An 18,179-nucleotide genomic window follows, 5' to 3' on the forward strand; every position below is an offset into this window, starting at 1 on the left:
CTGAGCCGAGTTGGACGCTCAACTTACTGAGCCACCATAATCTTTGTTTCTTTTAGCATACTGTTTCCTCCTCATTGGAGATGCCAATTTAATAGTTTCTGAAAGACAAATATATTGTTGTTAGTAGTAAATGGCTTCAGAAATTCAACAATCGTTACATTTTAAGAGAAAATAATTTTGAGGACTGCAATATATTTCAAATTAAACCCCCAAATCATTGCTCGGCACTCAGCGGAACAGGCACTCAAATTAAGTAATACTGGTATCAGTCAGTTTTCCAGAGAAACAGACCAACAGAATCGATGAACTGATCTACCCATCCATCCATCCATCCATCCATCCATCCATCCATCCATCCATCCGTGGGAGAGAATTATTTTAAGGAACTGGCTCACACAATTGTGGGCTGGCAAGTTTGGTATGTGTAGGGCAGGCTGGCAATCCAGGCAGGAGTTTTACACTAGTCTTGAGGCAGAAATCCTTCTTCTGTGGGAAACCTCAGTTTTTGCTCTTAAAACCTTCAACGCATTGGATGAGGCCTATCTGCATGATGGAGAGTGCTCTGCTTCAACCACATCTACAAAATGTCTTCACAGCAACATCTGAACTAGTGTTTGAACGGACACATGGGTACCACAGACTAGCCAAGGTGACAGGTGCTTGAGAACAAGTGGGCTTTTGGGAGGGTTTTTTTACCCCTCCTTTTCTGTACACTCTATATCCTTCACACTGAGCATTCTAGATATTCTGAGCATTACATATAACACAAAATGAGAGCTATATTATGCTCAGAGTTAATCACCAACATGACCACTGCAATCCTAATAAAATCCTGTCTAATGAAGTAGAGAAACTTACAAACTTAGTCTTCTAAACATGCTCACTTATTTTCTTACAAAAATGTTTTGTAATATATCGGGGAACATAAAGAATGGATGTTAACCATCATGACAGTAAATAAAATGCCTCCTATCACTGACTCAGCTTTTAAGTATGCAATAACACACATTCACAGAATTGCCAAGTTATTCTCCATAAAACTCTCCTAATAAAACTGTAACTCAGAAAGTGTTTATCAGAGAACGCAGGTTTTTTCCCCAAAGAAATAATATGTGAATACTCAGAAGTTTCACCATTTACAAGGTATAGAAACACAGAAGAGGAGAGAATGATCTCAGAGAAGATAACCTTACCTTTCCAGAACTCCCCAAAGATGACTTAATGAGTCAGAGTTGCAAAATGCTGGAATGAGTGGCCAAAGGACTCACATGGTCCTTCTTGGGTTTTATGAAGTACTGGTGATATCTGAAAACTCTCATAGAAATGAAAAAGCCCAGCCAGTTATCATTTCCCAAGTCATGTTTTATACAAAATAGTATTTTCTGATGTTGAAAGTTGCATGCAGACCCTCACTTACTGGCCTTCTATTGAACAAAAGGCTGGTAGTGCTGGCTAGATCAAGGAATGACAAGAGCAAATGTGTGTGGCAACCGTCTCAGAAGCTTTTCCTATTTAGAGTGTGTTTATTGTATTTTAGCCTGATCTAGTGTGATCTTGGTTGCAGAAAATGAGTGACCCCTACAGACGTACAGCTGGGAAGTGCCGTTGACCCTTGAACAAGACCTAGGCACACAGACCCCTTGCACAATCAAAAATTTGCATGTAACTTTTGATTTCCCTGAAACTTAACTACTATCAACCCACTGTCAACCAAATGCCTTACTGATAATATAAACAACTCATATTTTGTTTATATGTATTATATACTGTATTCTCACAATAAATAAGAAAGCTAGAAAAATGCAATTAGGAAAATCAATAGGAAATTACATTTAGAGTTCTGCTCTGTATTTGCTAGAAAAAACACTTCAAACTCATGTTGTTCAAGGGACAACATACAGTTAATGGCAGAGTTGGGTTTTTGATTTAGATAAAGACTCTCCTTGAGGAAGGGTTAGAAATATAAATTTATATGTCCTTCTTGGTTTACAATCTCAGTATCCAAACTGACTAAAGTCTTGAAACCAAATTGTTTGAAAAGTTTTATTTGGTAGCAGAAGATATCTACAATTGGATCTTTACAAAAGAAGTTGTGCAAGAGGGAAAAATAAGCTTACACATAAGATTTTGCTGTTGAAATTTGGGATGATTATCAACAATTGATTCAGATTACAATAACTCACACAAGATCATGTCTTTTTATGTTAAGAAAGTAGAAGCTATGTTAATCTCTTGACTAAACAGTTTGTTGAAACTCATAACAGACACTATAATGAACCTAAAGAAAGTTACGTCTATGGAAGAGAAGACAAACTAAATTATTTCAAGCTGTAGTAATATATAAACATTTTTAGTCAGAGTAAACACCAATTATCTCCACAACCTGACAATCAACTTTTCATCTTATCAAGTCCATAATGTCCACATTATTTATTTACACCAGGGCTTTTCATCTCAGAGCTGTATTTTCAATTACATACAGATTTACATATAACATATATCAGATGTTATTGACAGTAAGTCTTACCCTAGAATATATGTCTCCCTCTCTCTGTATCTGCTTGATTTTGTCATATGTACAATCCCTGCTATGGACCTGATTGCTTACCTGACAATTAAGGACAAGACCTACCGGAATGACCCATGACAGGATTAGGAGGGATCGGCTCACCTTGTTGTCTCTAAAACTTTACCAGCTTTGTGTTCATTCAAATTACTACCACCAGTACTTTCAATGGGCCAAAGAAAGAGGCACTAAGAGTGTTTGAAAGCATCCAAGAATTATGATCAGTGTCTATGGCACAGGCATAAAATAGTTAACATTTTAAAAAATATCAAAAACACCATTATCACTAACGGGGGTAAGCAGACAACTTTCTCCTAGTAGAAAAAAAAAGAAAAACACTGGTGTTCAATTTCCAGTTTAAATGCTTTTATGAATACGAAGATTGTGACCCCCATTAATTAAAGAGTCTAAAAGAAATTGATGTATGACCTTAACGTGCAAGTATAGAGTATTTCTATATCAAAATCGAGGATTAAATACAATGCTATACACACACACACACACACACACACACACACACTCATAGTACCTTTTTGGAATTCTCTAAAATGCTCACAGTAGCTTATATGGTATTGATGAAAATAAAGATGAAAACGTATGAACTATAGTGTAGATAAAAATCATCTTTTATAGCTTACTAAGTGATACCTTCTGTGGCTTAAGTAGCTTAAATTATTCAAGTTTAAATTTCAATTCTTGAAAGCAGAACTGTGCTTTGATATTCAAACCTTCATAAGATTTTACAGTTTTTCAAAATAAGGAGTACAAAGTAGAGAACACCAATCATACACAGGTGGGAGAAAAAGACTTCCGACTTCGGTTACACGATTAACCAGTGGCTTTCAGTCAACTCTCACTGGGCCAAAACTCAGCTTCTCGCAGGCAATTAGGATTTTAAAAAGGTTTGACGCAAATTAAATTTTGAAAACTTAATCAAAATGCATGTTCTAATGTGTTACATATTCCCTTTTATTTATTTATTTTTTACTATTCTGGAGACTGCTTATGTATTAACTTCTCAGAATAATTTATTTTTTTTTAAAGCTTGGAATACAACTTCAGCTATCTCTAATTAAAGAATCTCCTGAGATGGGTGTTTAAAACTTGCTATTATTTACACTTACTTATGTTTGTGTGAATCCAAATTTTCTTGATAGTATGCAAATAAAACAAGACATGAAAATAAATTGGCTGCTGAGGTTTTCCACCAAGTCTATGCTGCCAATTACACATTTGTGTTATTCACAAATTTTATTCTTAATAATGGACTAAAATAAGCTTAAATGTGAACCCAAAATATGTACACTGACAAAATGAACTTTTCAGGCTTTATGTGTTGGGGTTACCCAAAATTCTGTTCAAGAAATGTCTGGAAAAATAATGCTCCATATGAAACTATCCTTTAATTTGCTAATACGGAGTTTAATGTGATTTCATTTGCTAAAACAAACTGCCTAATACATTTCAGTTATTAGATGACTCTGCACAATGGGAAAAGTTCTGCCAATTATAATGCTACGGGTTTTCTAAAAGGGTAACTTGTAAAAAATGGAAAATCAACACTAAAAAAGTCAGTCTATTTGCCTTAGACTCTTCTGATAGGCTGCTTTAAACAGGATTCCATTTTTGAATAATACTACTACTTATTGTTGTGTTGTATATCTGAAAATACGTTCATCTTCCACATAACACAATTTAGCATTTTCACACATCAACTGTGTTGTGTGTTTTAATGGTTTAGGCACAATTCAATAGTTTTGGATTTTATTTTGTGGTTTCATTATAAAACAGCTTGCGCACACCAAATTCAAACAATCTTTTTTATTTAAAAATCCATCTGAAAATTCACTTCCGAGTTTTAGTTTTTGTTTTAAAAAAAAAAAGCAAACATTTAAAAGCATCAAATGATACTAGTCTATAATTCATCCTGTTATGAACATTTTTAGTTCGTGGATTGGGGAAATAAACCCATTACATCGATGAGGCACGGTACTATGGCCAAAAGACCAGAAATCGGGGCACATTCAGGCAACAGTTAGAGGTCTGAATGGAGGGAGTCAGGCCTCAGCTGTGGGGACTCCTGTCTCTGCCCCCCTCCAAAAAACTGTTAGTAAGTCTCAAATCAATACATAAGAGATTGTTTGTAACTTATTAAAAAAAAAAAAAAAAGCAAACAAACACACTATACCTGCTTTCTACATTACACTGCAAAGTCAAAACAGATAAATATTTACTGTAGCCTCACTATATAAAATTGTGGTTTTGATATCCATATCACAGGACCATAATATAGGTGAGATGGAATTCTAGAACTCCTCTGGTGATTTCAGAAATCTGGTTGGAAGAGGTTTATGACCATAAGATTTCACATTATAGCAATACTCCTAATATTTCTCGAATTAGGGCAGTGAATACAAATCACAGTACAAAATCCTTAATTATTTTACTGGAAAAGCAACAGGTGCTACATATGAGAATCACTTATAGAACAACTTTTTTTTTTTTTTTAAAAATGTAGATATAAAATATTAATTGCATAGGGATTTAATATAAGGCCAAGGAGAATATTAAGGAAAGTTAAAAAAATCATAGAAAGGGCACTATGGTGTCAAAAGATAGAATTTCATTCTTAGATTAATAAATCTGATTTACTGTCTAATTAAAAAAATCACAGTATGTTGCTATAACTAACAGTGAATGTTTCCTTAAGTCCAAATTGGAAACCAACATTAGGACTAATAAGAACACAACTAAAGCTCATTGTCTAAACCTGATCAGTGTATTAGCACATCAGTGCCTGGTACGTACCTGATTAGTTATATAATCTACATTTGCAAATAATGTAAAGTTTAATACATGTTAACAAGTGTGAGAGCTCATCATCACTGCATGCCGGTAAGTGATCTGTAGGCTTACTTGATAGAGTAATAATTCATTGTTTCCAAGGTACAAGATTCCACCTGGCAGAATCTTCACTCAATGAACCCAAAACACAGTTAACAAAATATAATACAGTTTCACCACTGAAAACTAAACGTACATGAACCAGAGAATTAGTTCCTGACACCAGTGCAGATATTATCCTCAGCATTTTGGAAGGCAGTGAATGATGAGCCGGTCAATACTGTGTAGTTTAAGCTAATGGTTATCACCTGAAGTTTCAGGTAGACAGGTAAATTGTAAATCTACTTCTCATTTTAATGTTGTTAGAGTGCGGTTTAAAGAGCAATTTCCAAATCTAAAAGTAGCTTAGTTAACTTAGTATTGTTATATAGAGTAGTGTAAGGAAAAACAAGAACTCCCAAAGGAATTATGTTAAGGAACATTTGGGAATACCCAAACCAACGTTTTAAATGAAAAAGTGCATAAATACAGTAATACTACAAGTGTGTTAACTACGGAACAAATGTTTCTCTGGGAGCTAAACAATACTATTTTCCCACATTATTTACATGTTATGAATTGTTCAGATACCACAAAGCACCATTTACAGTCTAAATTGCTTGATTATGTGTGAAAGGTCCTTTGACTTCAATTCTCCTCACTTGAGGCTCTACCTAGAAAAGAAGTGTCAAGTCATCTTCAGTCAGACAGGATTCATCTTTACAATTCAGTTCTCTTTTGTTCAGAAACAGCAAAGCAGTATTTTCATTTCACATTCTTGGCTGGTGTTTCGGATTCTGTGGACTGTCTCCCATCTGTCCAGGCTTCCCGAGTGCTCTTCAGAGCCAGGGTCTTCTGTTGGTCAACCACAACATAATCTACTCTCTCATCAGCTACGCTGCTGCCGGAGCCACTGCTCTTTTGCTAAAAAGCAAAGGAAAAAACCCATGAAGCCCCACATGTAACAGAGTTCTTTTTACTAAAATTTAGCCTTAAAACATAGACACTGATGCACTGTGAATAACTGTTGAAGTTCTATTGAGTCACACACACAGAAAAAATAACATTACCTCAATTTAACACTGCTGTTTTTCTCCTCACTGTACACGGTTTTCCCCTTCAACTCAAAATCACTATATATAAGAATTTAGACGAATGCTCCCAACACAGTTAAAATTTTTACAAAATAAGGATCACAGACACCTGGTTCACTGTAAGATACACAGCTTGCTTCTCCCTTTAGCTTAAGCTTGACTTTTTCAAATCCTGAGAACATGTATCAGTATTCATTCACAGAGCCAAGAAATGTTTTTTGAAAACAGTATTTCAAGAATGGCAAACTACATAGGCCGACAGGACTTCTTATTCTTAAAAACAAGTAGATACTAACTTCAAGCAAATTATTAAAAAAAATTTTTTTAAACATCTATTTATTTTTGAGAGACAGAGTGTGCGCGCTGGGGAGGGGCAGAGAGACAGAGACCCTGAATCCAAAGTGGGCTCTGGACTCTGAGCTGTCAGCACAGAGCCCAACACGGGGCTCAAACTCATGAACAGTGAGATTATGACCTGAGCCGAAGTCAGACGCTTTACCAACTGAGCCACCCAGGCACCACCAAATAGAATTATTAACGTGTTGCTGGGCTCTCTAGAAAATAAGAGAAATATCCAAAGTGTGAGGGAAACAGGGCACCAAGATCTGCTCAAGGTAAACTTTACAGGAATGTTGTCTTCAGGACAAATGCCAATCTCAGCAATGCAATCAGGAGGCCCAGGGTGGGAGGGTATGCCAAATCGGAGGCTGTCCTGTTAAGCTAGGGACTAATGAAGCAAACTGAGGTGGTCCTAGATTCCACCCGCTAGTAGCATTGCTTGCTTCCCAGTAGAAGAAAACGCAAATCTATTCTGAAGGAAATTTAAGTCTGCAGGATTCCCACAGATGGGCTCAGCAAAATGAATTTGCAAAAAAAAAAAAAAAAGTATAAACATGGAAGGAAACAAGCTATCAAGAGTGTGAGCAGAAACTATAAACACAGATTCAGACCTCTAAAGACTTCAGATACTGAAATGATTACAGAAACAGAATAAATTATGTGTGTATAAAATCTTCAAAGGAATTACAAATAAAACTCAATAAAAGGAATCACGAAAGAAAGAAGCTATTCAAAACAGCTATGCGTATTTGAAACAAAAACAGCAAAATTTCCTGTTAGAACTAAAAATAATTTAAAAATTAAACAATGGCTTAAACAGAATAATTGAGGATTAGTGTACTTGTGATAGATCTAAAGAAATAATCCAAATAAGCACAAAGAGAGAATAGAGAGAAAATATGAAAAAGTGAAAAGAGGCATGGAAAATAGAGTAAGTTCTAAGTAATCTTTAATAAGAAACCTAAAAGGAGAGGATAAAAGGAATAGTGCAAAAGCTATATTTAAAGAGATAATGACTGGGACTTTTCCAGAATTGATAAAAAATACAAAATCGGAAGTAAGAGCAGCACAACTTCCATCAAGCACGATAAATAAAAAGAAATCTATGTCGGGGCGCCTGGGTGGCTTAGTCGGTTAAGCGTCCGACTTTCACTTAGGTCATGATCTCGCGGTTCATGGGTTCGAGCCCCGCGTCGGGCTCTGTGCTATCAGCTCAGAGCCTGGAGCCTGTTTCAGTCTGTGACTCCCTCTCTCTCTGACCCTCTCCTGCTCACGCTGTCTCTCTCTCTCTCCTAGAAATAAATAAAACATTTAAAAAAAAAAAAAAGAAATCTATGTCTAGATGTTTAGACACACTATAGTAAACCTGCAGAATACCAAAGATACAGAAAAGATCTTAATATCAGCCATACAGAAAGGACACATTCTCTACAAAGAAACTGTAACTAGACTGACAACATACTTTTCAGTAGGAACAATGGAAACCAGATGATAGTGAATAGTATCTTCCATGTGTTGAAAGAAACGTATTGCTAATCAAGAACTGTGAACTCAAAAAAACTCTTTTTCAAGAATGAGGGCACAATATAGACATTTCATGCAAACAAAAATTGCAAGAATTTACCACTAACAGACCTCCACAAGAGGAACTTCTAAAGAATGTATTTCAGGAGGAAGAAAAAATGATTATGGGAGGAAGGGCTAAGAAACAAGATGGAATGATAAGAAAGGGAAGGTGGCAAATATGGAAGAAAATGTAAGTAAACATTGCCTATATAATAAGAGTACTACTGGGGCCCCTAGGTGGCTCAGTCGGTTAAGAATCTGACTGCTACTCAGGTCATGATCTAGCGGTCAGTGAGTTCGAGTCCTGCATTGGGCGCTGTGCTGACAGTTCACAGAGCCTGGAGCCTGCTTGGGGTTCTGTGTCTCCCTCTCTCTCTGCCCCTCCCTTGTTCACATTCGGTCTCTCTCTCTGTCTCAAAAATAAACATTTTTTTTTTTTTAAAAGCCAGAATACTACTAACACTGCTAACGTGTAACTTGTGGTTTAACAAAAGGAAAAAACTCAAACTTTGGACAAAAATAGCATGTAATTCAAAAGGGGAGTAATGTGAGTTAACACTGAAAAGAGAAGACAAGATTTTGTTAAGTAGGCATTTCAACAGTAACCACTAAAAAAAGGAGAACTAAATTATAAGAATATAATTTCTATTATATACCATTAGAAAGGAAAAAATTAACTCACTACTCTCCATGACTTTAGTTAATTGTGATTTTATGATACATTAACTAAAAGATTTTACTAAATATAAATTAAACATACTAATAAAGTTTCCCCAAAGGAAACATGATTCTTTGGCTTTAAAAGGTGAGCTAAGTGTGTCTACAGAATGAGATTTCACTTACCTTGCGTGGTGGTGTGGATTTCCCAGAATCTAAATCTAGATCTAGGTATTCTACTTGTTTGTCTCCTTTGGGCTTGACCATAGGACTGCTTCTCCCATCAAGGCTGTTACTGCCGAAAAGATTCTGAAAATGGTGATACAATGAAATCAACTACTGAACATCCATGAGATCTGCTGCTTATCTTGTCTGCCATCTACCAAAGGCAAAATATTTATTTCAAGAGGATATGGCTAAAAAAAATGTCTTCTTAGGAAATTAAATCTTCTCTTAGGATTGGAGGAACATAAGCGATCTTAACAAAACTGAGTTTGTTAGGCTGTAGAGTAAGCTAAACATGGTTTCAAAAGTCAAACTGGATTCAAACTGAGACCAAAAACATCAAGCTACAGTTACATGCAATAGTTCCACTTGAACATTATTTTAATGATATCTTTACTCGATTACATTTTTAAACTACTGGATCCTTTCACTCCTTGCTTTCTAATATAAATTTTTTAAAAGTTCTGTATTTTATTTACAGACTTTCATGCTAAAATTAGCTTAGAATATGTATGTTAACTAAAGCCTATGAACAATGATTCCACTCGCAAAGTCTGCTTTGTTTCAACCATCTGGAATTTTTTACCACTTAATTTCTTCAGTTTTCTCTTTAGTCCTATCCCTTCTGTCTTACTAGGAATTGTACAATAGAAGGGTTACTCTCCAAAAACAGATAAAGGGAAAAGGAAGAAAGAGGACAGCAATAAATGACAAAAACAAAAAGCCCGAGGCAGAAAAATGCAAAATAAACAGGCTGTTAGGAACTTCAAGATCAATGCTGAATAAGAAGGAAAGAATGACATGAACTTATGCCACTACATATGCCCTCTATGTGAATTATGACAGTCCTTCTCAATGTGTGCCAACAAATGCCTCGTTTCCCTGCCTTGCTGCTTTGAACCTCTCCCAGAAGCATTCTGTACTTCTCATAGGCAGGACTATGTATTTATTAGGAGCTTCCATTCTGTGTCTTCTAGCACAGAGATAGGAATATTCACATACTTTTGAAGAAAAGTATAACGATGTGATATAAGGTTACACTTGTTATGAAGAACAAAACAATTTGGAAACTGCATAAACCTGGTTCTGTTGATCCCTTTATATATTGCTACTCCTTTCTCTTTGCTCAAGTTACACAGAGTAAGCTGTAGTTTAGTTAAAGGACAATTGCTAGAAAAATACTGAATTTATTCCCTCACTTGAAGCAGGGCTGCTGAGAGCCCACGTGAAATATTTTTGTGAATTCGAAAATGGTGCTCCTCTCTGTGGGGCGGCCCAGCTCTGTGCCAGGGCTCACAGCTTAGTGAGCAGGGCATGGTTGGAACTGCATGTACTCATGAATGCAGTACTGTAAGGTCTACTGTACATATTACAGACTGTCTGTAATATGAGCGAGCAACCTGCATGCCTGAATGTGAGGGCTCTGTTTGTAGGAACAGATTTTTAAACCAATTTTACTTTATGACTACTGGTGATAAGACATTAAAAAAATTTTGACGATAATATGTAAGGCACAAAAAAACGTAAGCAAGTTTTCGTGCTCATTAGTACAAAGAGCCATTCCCCTCTTCCTTTTTTGTTTTCTAATTTTTAAAAAATGATTTTTTTCTGAATGACTCCACATTTCATTCTCACATAAAAAAAAAAATCAAGCAGGAGGTGGTGTGTACATACAATTTTGTATTTAAATGTGACTCGTGAAAGAACCCCTACCTGGAATTCCCCTACTTGGAAATGCCTAGAGTTATTCCTACTATTGTAAGGCTTATGAAAGTAACCCATGAGCTCATATGGTGTACACATTTAATTTCACTAAGTTTTTCGTAGAGAATTTCTCAGAATTGCTGGTTAACCTGTTTTCTATCTAGTTATTATTAGAATTGTAAATTTTTCAGCCTTAAGCATTGTTAAAATTTGTGCCCTGCAAGGTTGTCCATTTGCTCTTGATCTAATTTCAACTGTGAACAGCCTGTCTCTGTGTTCTAGCCTTTAACCCAGCATTTTCCCAAAACAGTTTAGAAAAACTCTAAGTTTCTAGGAGTTATATGTGTTCTGTGAATTAAAAAAAAAGAGGTAAGACTAATGCTTTGTTTTCCTAAAATTCTTTTTAAAATATGAAAAATTATTAAACATATCTTTGTTGTTACTGTTGTATAACAGTATTTATGTCCTTAGTAGTGATGTACAGTCACTCAAATTTTAGGTGTCACATGAAGGGCTCACTTCATGAATGCTTGACTCTGGATCTTTTTATAAATTAATAGGCAGCACCACCAATTCATTGGTCATCAGACACCGCCTAATCCATGGTCACTAGTATGAGAAATATGTCATGCTTCAAAACGTTCTGTATAGAATTGAATCTTCATTGTAGGTGTAAGCCAGATTTGATCTATCTTGCCTCAACTGCTCCAAGACAAAATTGTTTTCCTGACTTCACTGGTTCAAGCACAATTATATCTTGTGAATTTCTATTGTATGCCATTAATGCACAACCTGCAAAGAGGTGTGGAAAATACTGCTGTAACGATCACATTCCTTCCTGAGGATGAGCTGTCTAGATGATGAGACCTTGCAGCTGGCAGAGTGAGGAGATGGAAATGGTGGTTTCTACTGTGAATGGTGGGTAGGTATTTTCACCTGAAACATTTTTGGTTATTTCTAACACGTAGGACCTAAGTATATCAGAAATTCACCAGCTGGCAGGCAAAAGTACCTTTCTGACTTAATGTTTTATACCTTACAAGGTATAAAGAACAAACAATTTCATATTTTTATTTCCTTGACTTTTTTATTTGTAATCCTTTTCTTTTTAGTCTTTACTCTTCATGATAAATCACACTTCCAAACTTTCCTATTACATGTCCTTTCTAAGATTTTTATGCTAATTTACTATTTCAGGCAAAAGGACACACTTTAGTATCTCAGAAAAAAGTTACTTTTGTAATAAAAAGTCCATTCAACCACCTAAAGATGAAAACTGATGGCAATATGTACTCTGATGTAGCACTGAGGATTTATGTAGACTTTTCCCAGTTTATTTACTATAATGAGAAAAAAATAATAAAACAAGTTAATAAAAGAAAAAAATAATAAAATGAAACAAGTTATCAAGTTGAAAAATAGTGAATCCAAAAGAAGAAGCTGATTAATAAACACTGCTCTGCCTTAAAATTAGTGACAGTATTACTGATATAGCTGGTTTGTATTCTAATCCAGGCTGATGTAAAAAATTTTTTTCAGGCTGATGTAAATATTTTAAATTATCTTCTTTATTTTGAGCACTGTCTAAATTTGATATTTTAAAGTCGGTTTAAGCACCAAATCCAGCTTTTCAAATCACTTGGTTTTGTTTCCTGATAACACAGGGTTGTGAGGAACCGGTTTTTGCCTAAAGTACATTAACGATGTAAAACATACTTGTCGATAGAAATGGACTTTATATTTTGAATTTCTAAAGAGTACTGTTTTAAAGGAAATAAAGCCACTAAAATGTTAATCATTCCAGATTTTGACATCAGATGTCTGCTTCTCCTGGCAGATACTACTTAGTTGAGCCCTGATACCTGCCCTCCCCTCTCTCACATGAATGGGGGTTTTAGTCCCACCCCCTGTCCCTCGGAAGAAAAGTTCTGGTTCCCAGCCCCTTTGTGTCTGTGTGTGTATGGCAGTTTCTGGGAACCTTCTTTATAAGGCTGTTGGGCTGTACCCTTTGCTGCTTCTTCCTTTACTCTGTGTTGTAGCTTGGAATGTGAAGCGCTGGTGCTGCAGCATCTTGTTCTAGGAGCATGTGAGCCACACCCAGAAGATGGCAGACTACAGAGCTGGAAGGGACAGGTATCCCTACAGGCTTCCTGGAACAGGGCTGCCACACAGCCCTGGCTAGCCTCTCTCTCGACTTATTTACATGAGAAAGAAATAAATGTCAGTCCTAAGTCGTTGTTATTTGTTTATCTTCTGTTACTCAGAGGTGAACTTAGTCATAACCAATACACTCATCTACTATAATACAAATAGCAGAGCAAGAACTGAATTTGATTAAAGGGAAAACAGAAGCAAAATACTTTTAAAAATTAAATGAAGTTTGTATTATTCTTAAATATCTGAAGTATTTTCTGGCAACTATTTGATTTCTGGGGAACACAGGCTTGCTACAATTATAAAATTCTTGTCCCTATGGTAATACAGCCAATATGAAACAAGTTAGGTTCGTAACGGGTCTTTAATTTTCAAGCCTTATCTAAGAGTATATTATTGAAAGATTATCAAAAGACCTCCTATAGAAGATTATTTCACTATAAGAGTGCCATGAAGAGGTTCTGCAGAACTGCATTATGAAATGTCTCGAGTATATTTTCTTGAACAGTTTCAAAAATCAAGTATTTCTTAAAAGTAAATATAACCAGAAAGCTTTTATGATTTTTAACTAATTTTTAATCTACTTTATAAATACCTGTATTACACTCTGACTCATTATCGGTTTTAAATTTTACAGTGCTATTTTAAAAAAGCATTGAAAAAAGTTGTCTTCTATCCTTTTTCCTTAAGTATACAAAGAAGGATGTAAGGGTAAGCATTAGAGACTGGAAGAAAGATTCTAGCGCACGACTTGGAAGGGCTGCTCAGGAAGACAGAAGTCAAGATGCAGGTTTTATATAGTGGGGGAGAGCAAGCGAGGCAAACCATGAGAGACTCTTGAATGCTGAGAACAAACTGAGGACTGATGGGGGTGGGGAGGAGGGGAAGGAGGGTGATGGGCATGGAGGAGGGCACTTGTGGGGATGAGCACAGGGTGTTATATGGAAACCAACTTGACAATAAACTATTTAAAAAAAAAAGATGCAGTTTTACATACTGAGTCTTCGCTGGACAGATTTGGGTTCATGGGAACATAATTCTCTTCACTGTCGTGTGAGTCACTGCTTGAAGTTGTGCTATGCACTGAATCCGGTCGGGGAGACAAGGGAAATCTAGAGGAGCTGATGAAAGAAATTACCGTTACAAACCTAAACCTTGATAACAATTTCTAAAATCACTTCCAAAAAAAAAATGAGTGATCGTTTACATTCTTTCACCAATAGTCGTTAAAGTTTACAATCATTCATTGTACACATTTATTTATTACAACTTATTGCAAACCTTCAAATGTACACCTAACATTTATAGCTATATTGTAAAAAGTAGATCTTTGGGCATCAAATTCCTGTGACAAACAAAAAAAGTATTGCTAATGATTTGGGGAATAAGTAGAAAGTCACAGACATGAAAAGGAAGATTTAAAAGTTTCTATTAAAACGGCTAGCTGTATGTAAACATAAAACACAAACACATATTTAACGCAAGTTTATAACTTCACATTTTTCTTTAACTTCCCTATATACATTTTATCTATTTATTTATTTATATCTCTGCATAAATATAATTTAAATATATATTATAAATTTACATTTATAATCTCTGCACCCAACGTTGGGCTTGAACTCACAACCCGGAGATTAGGAATTGCATTCTCTTCCGACTGAGCCAGCCAGGTGCCCCTTCTATGTACATTTAAACAAATCTTGATTAAATAACCTCTGCCAAGAAACTACCGTATTTGCCAGATCAGTAGTTCTCAGAAATGTCTAGCCTCATGAACACTTTATACCCTTAAACATTACGGAGAACCCTGAGGAACTTTTTGTTTACGTAGGTTGTATCTATTTACTATATTACAAATAATAAAAGTTTTTTAAAACGCAAGAGTACACAGATACACATTCTATTTATTAGCTGTCCCAGGGATGTGATCAAACATTACATAGCCCCTAGAAAACTCCAGTGTACACTCATGAGAGAAGGAGTGGAAAAGGCAAATGAAATCTTAGAATGAAAATAGTTTTCACCTCACACAACCTCAAAAAGGGAGGCTTTCCAGACCATACTTTGGGAACCACTGTTCCAGATATTTTCCATTATAGTGAACAATCAAGGCAGACATTCTAAAAAAAGACTTACTCTCGAGCAAAACTCCTGGTGATGGGAGATCTAACTGGGGCCTGCAGTTCCTCCCATTCTGGCAAAGGTTTTATTTCTAAAGGTGCTGGCTTGGCTGAAATGAAAGAGAGGAAAAGAAGCTTCAGTATACACACATTTGAAAAACAAAACAAGAACTTCTACCTCTCTATTTATACGTTATAGCCAAATACACCTAAGATCAACGATTTCGACACATGAAACGAAGTTCATGGATGTTAAGTGTCTGCCCAAGGTTACCAAGCTAAATAATTAGGGACAAAAGCTAAATCAAATAATGTTTCACGATTGTTGTTTCAAAGTCTAAAGCTCTATTACAACATGTTGCTTCTTAATTTAATAATTTATGAAATATAAACTAAAGAAAGGGTAATGTGACCCAATTCCTTTACAGTTACTTGATGTCTGCTTTTCATTACTTCCTTATTTCCCTTTTTTTAAAAAAAATACTTTTATTTTCAAGTATGGAGATTTAATCTATGTAAAACATTTCTATTCAAATTGAAGCATCAGTTACACAGCTGTACATATGACATACAAAGTATTAAGCATTCCTATTCAAATTGAAGCATCGGTTATACAGCTATACATATGACATACAAAGTATTAAATACAAAACTTTGCTAAAATCAAAAACTGAAAACAGAATTCACTAAATCTTTTAAATTAATTCAAGCCCAGTCTGAAAACAAATAAAAGAAAGCAATAATATTTTAAGACTCAAACTCAGCTCTGAGAGAAGGCCTAATTAAACAATTACCTCAAATTTTCAGCTTAATTTAACCAACAATATCCTTTATATCAAGGTAAATAATAATAAACAAAAAATATTCTCATTAGCCTGATTTATAAGTGGTCTTTGTTTATTTAACTCATTATCACAACAGACAATTACCATACTAGTGCATACCACAGAGCTCTCAGCCCTTAAAGTCAGGAGAACTAAAACAATATTAGGTGTTAATGTTAATTATATTTTAGGAAATTATTTAAACATATTAGGTAAATATTTTAGTTACATTTCATTCTGCCACTCCCAAGAAAAATTTTCATTTTTTCTAGGTTTCCTTCTTCTAGTCTGACTATATATGGACATACTTTTTATTCAACTCATATTTTTAATCAACTATGTTATAATTACCATCAAACTATAAAATAGGTGGTCATTTTAAGGGGCTATTCAATTCACTGGGGCTTATAAGTATTTTTGTCTGTTCAATACAAAAAACTCAATGTGATTTTCTGAAGACTAGATTAAGTCTCAGTTTAAATCTTGCTCATCTATACCTTAAAATGGACCAGCACAGAATACTGTGCTAAGTGAACGTATTTCTTTACTCTTTTGTTTCACTTTTTTGAAACCAAAGGCTAATAGTTTAGCAGTCAAATTCTAAGTAGTGGCATAAAATCATTAATCTATGGAAGTGATTCCGTATTTTGTCTTAGAACAGAATACATACAACATTATATACAAATAAAGGACACATTTGGAACTCATAAGTAGCTCACAAGCTTAAAGAAAGCAATATGTTGATGTCTCAAAGGTTAAGTGAATAATGTAAAAGGACAAGACTGAATATCATGTATTATCAAACTTAACATGCTGCTGTTAACGGCATAACAAGTAGACTTCCTGTGTCTATGGAATGGGAAGACACACATTATGGGAAGCATTCACTTTAGAAATAATGTCTTAGGAAACTTTATTTACAACAGTGGTAGTATTTAAGGCTCGTCTCCTTTACTTCTTAAGAAAAAACACAAAATAAAAAAATTTATTTATCACAAAATAAAGAAATTCCCAATGCCCCATCCAGCATGCGGTACTAAAGTACATACCCTTTCTTCTTGTAGCAAAGTCACCTATGGTTTGTGAATCAGTTCGCTCTAAACCAGGGGGTTTGGGTCTTAAAATTTTAGGACTTTGACCTAATTGGTAAAAAGAAGATGCTCTTAACATAATGTTATTTTTTAATTGGAAAAATGGATTCTGTAAAAAAGCAACAGCGCCCTGAGCAGAAATGTTACATTTCTAAAGCATAAACATAAGTTTGTTTGTGGAGAATAGTTTAACCTTGCCACATATCATTCATGCTCAGTACAATGGAAAGTATGAAGCTGCATGCAAGAGTGTAACAAGCAAAGTGTTATAAAGACGGCAGGGTTTTCGTGGGATAACCAGCCTGGTTAGTGGTTATCTTTACTTGGGGGAAGGGAAGAAAGACATGTGCCATGTTAGTTATTCTTCTAACATGCCTCAGAAAACTGAATCAAATAAAAATTTATAAAATACCTCCGTCAGACCTCAAGTACATCTCTTTGAAGTCTAATGTCCAACACGAAAGTACTAGGACCTACTTCCCAATAATATTATTTTCTTAATTTTATTGAGGTGTTTAAATAACCGTAATCTGACTATTCCTTTACCTCTTGACCAAAGCCCTTCGAGAAAAGCAGGTTGATGCCATGGTGTTTGCTAATCCAAGATTAAAACCAAGACCAACACTTGTTTCCCCTGGATATACTGGTAGCCCCCCGTGACACCAATTTGTAAGGATTAGATGGCTAGATTATGGAATTGCTGACTGTCTAGCTTTGACTTAAGTATTTGAAAGTATAAATTCAGTTGCCATTATTTTCTTTTCATTTACTCTCTGCCACATGTAAGTACTGCTAAAAAGCCTTATGAAAAGTATAGGGTTAACACGCATCAGTGGCCTCACTTATTACCACAGGAAGCCTGGAAGCTAGAGTAGCAATATCATTTAAATCAATTATCTGTGCTGCTCTCTTCTCAATGGCACCAAATTTACTTCTCTTTTGGCAATTACAAA

The 18,179-nt window shown here is 35.3% G+C and overlaps 1 protein-coding gene across 2 annotated transcripts in view; it reads right to left on the bottom strand.

Annotated features, from left to right (window-relative positions):
• Positions 1-2,029: 2,029 nt before the first annotated feature.
• GAB1 (GRB2 associated binding protein 1) overlaps positions 2,030-18,179 on the bottom strand; it is a 123,138-nt gene continuing 106,988 nt past the window's right edge. The window contains exons 7-11 of one of the 2 annotated variants that reach the window (XM_039248214.1): positions 17,185-17,274; positions 15,328-15,421; positions 14,186-14,309; positions 9,292-9,414; positions 2,030-6,373 (exon numbers count right to left, since the gene is read on the bottom strand). In XM_039248214.1, coding sequence (XP_039104145.1) covers positions 6,215-6,373; positions 9,292-9,414; positions 14,186-14,309; positions 15,328-15,421; positions 17,185-17,274 — 590 coding nt within the window. In that variant the 3' untranslated portion in view covers positions 2,030-6,214. The remainder of the gene's footprint in view (positions 6,374-9,291; positions 9,415-14,185; positions 14,310-15,327; positions 15,422-17,184; positions 17,275-18,179) is intronic. The other variant, XM_039248215.1, reaches the window with a different exon arrangement.

Source organism: Hyaena hyaena, unplaced genomic scaffold (assembly GCF_003009895.1).
Source record: "Hyaena hyaena isolate Hyena2069 unplaced genomic scaffold, ASM300989v1 scaffold_304, whole genome shotgun sequence".
NCBI lineage: Eukaryota > Metazoa > Chordata > Mammalia > Carnivora > Hyaenidae > Hyaena > Hyaena hyaena.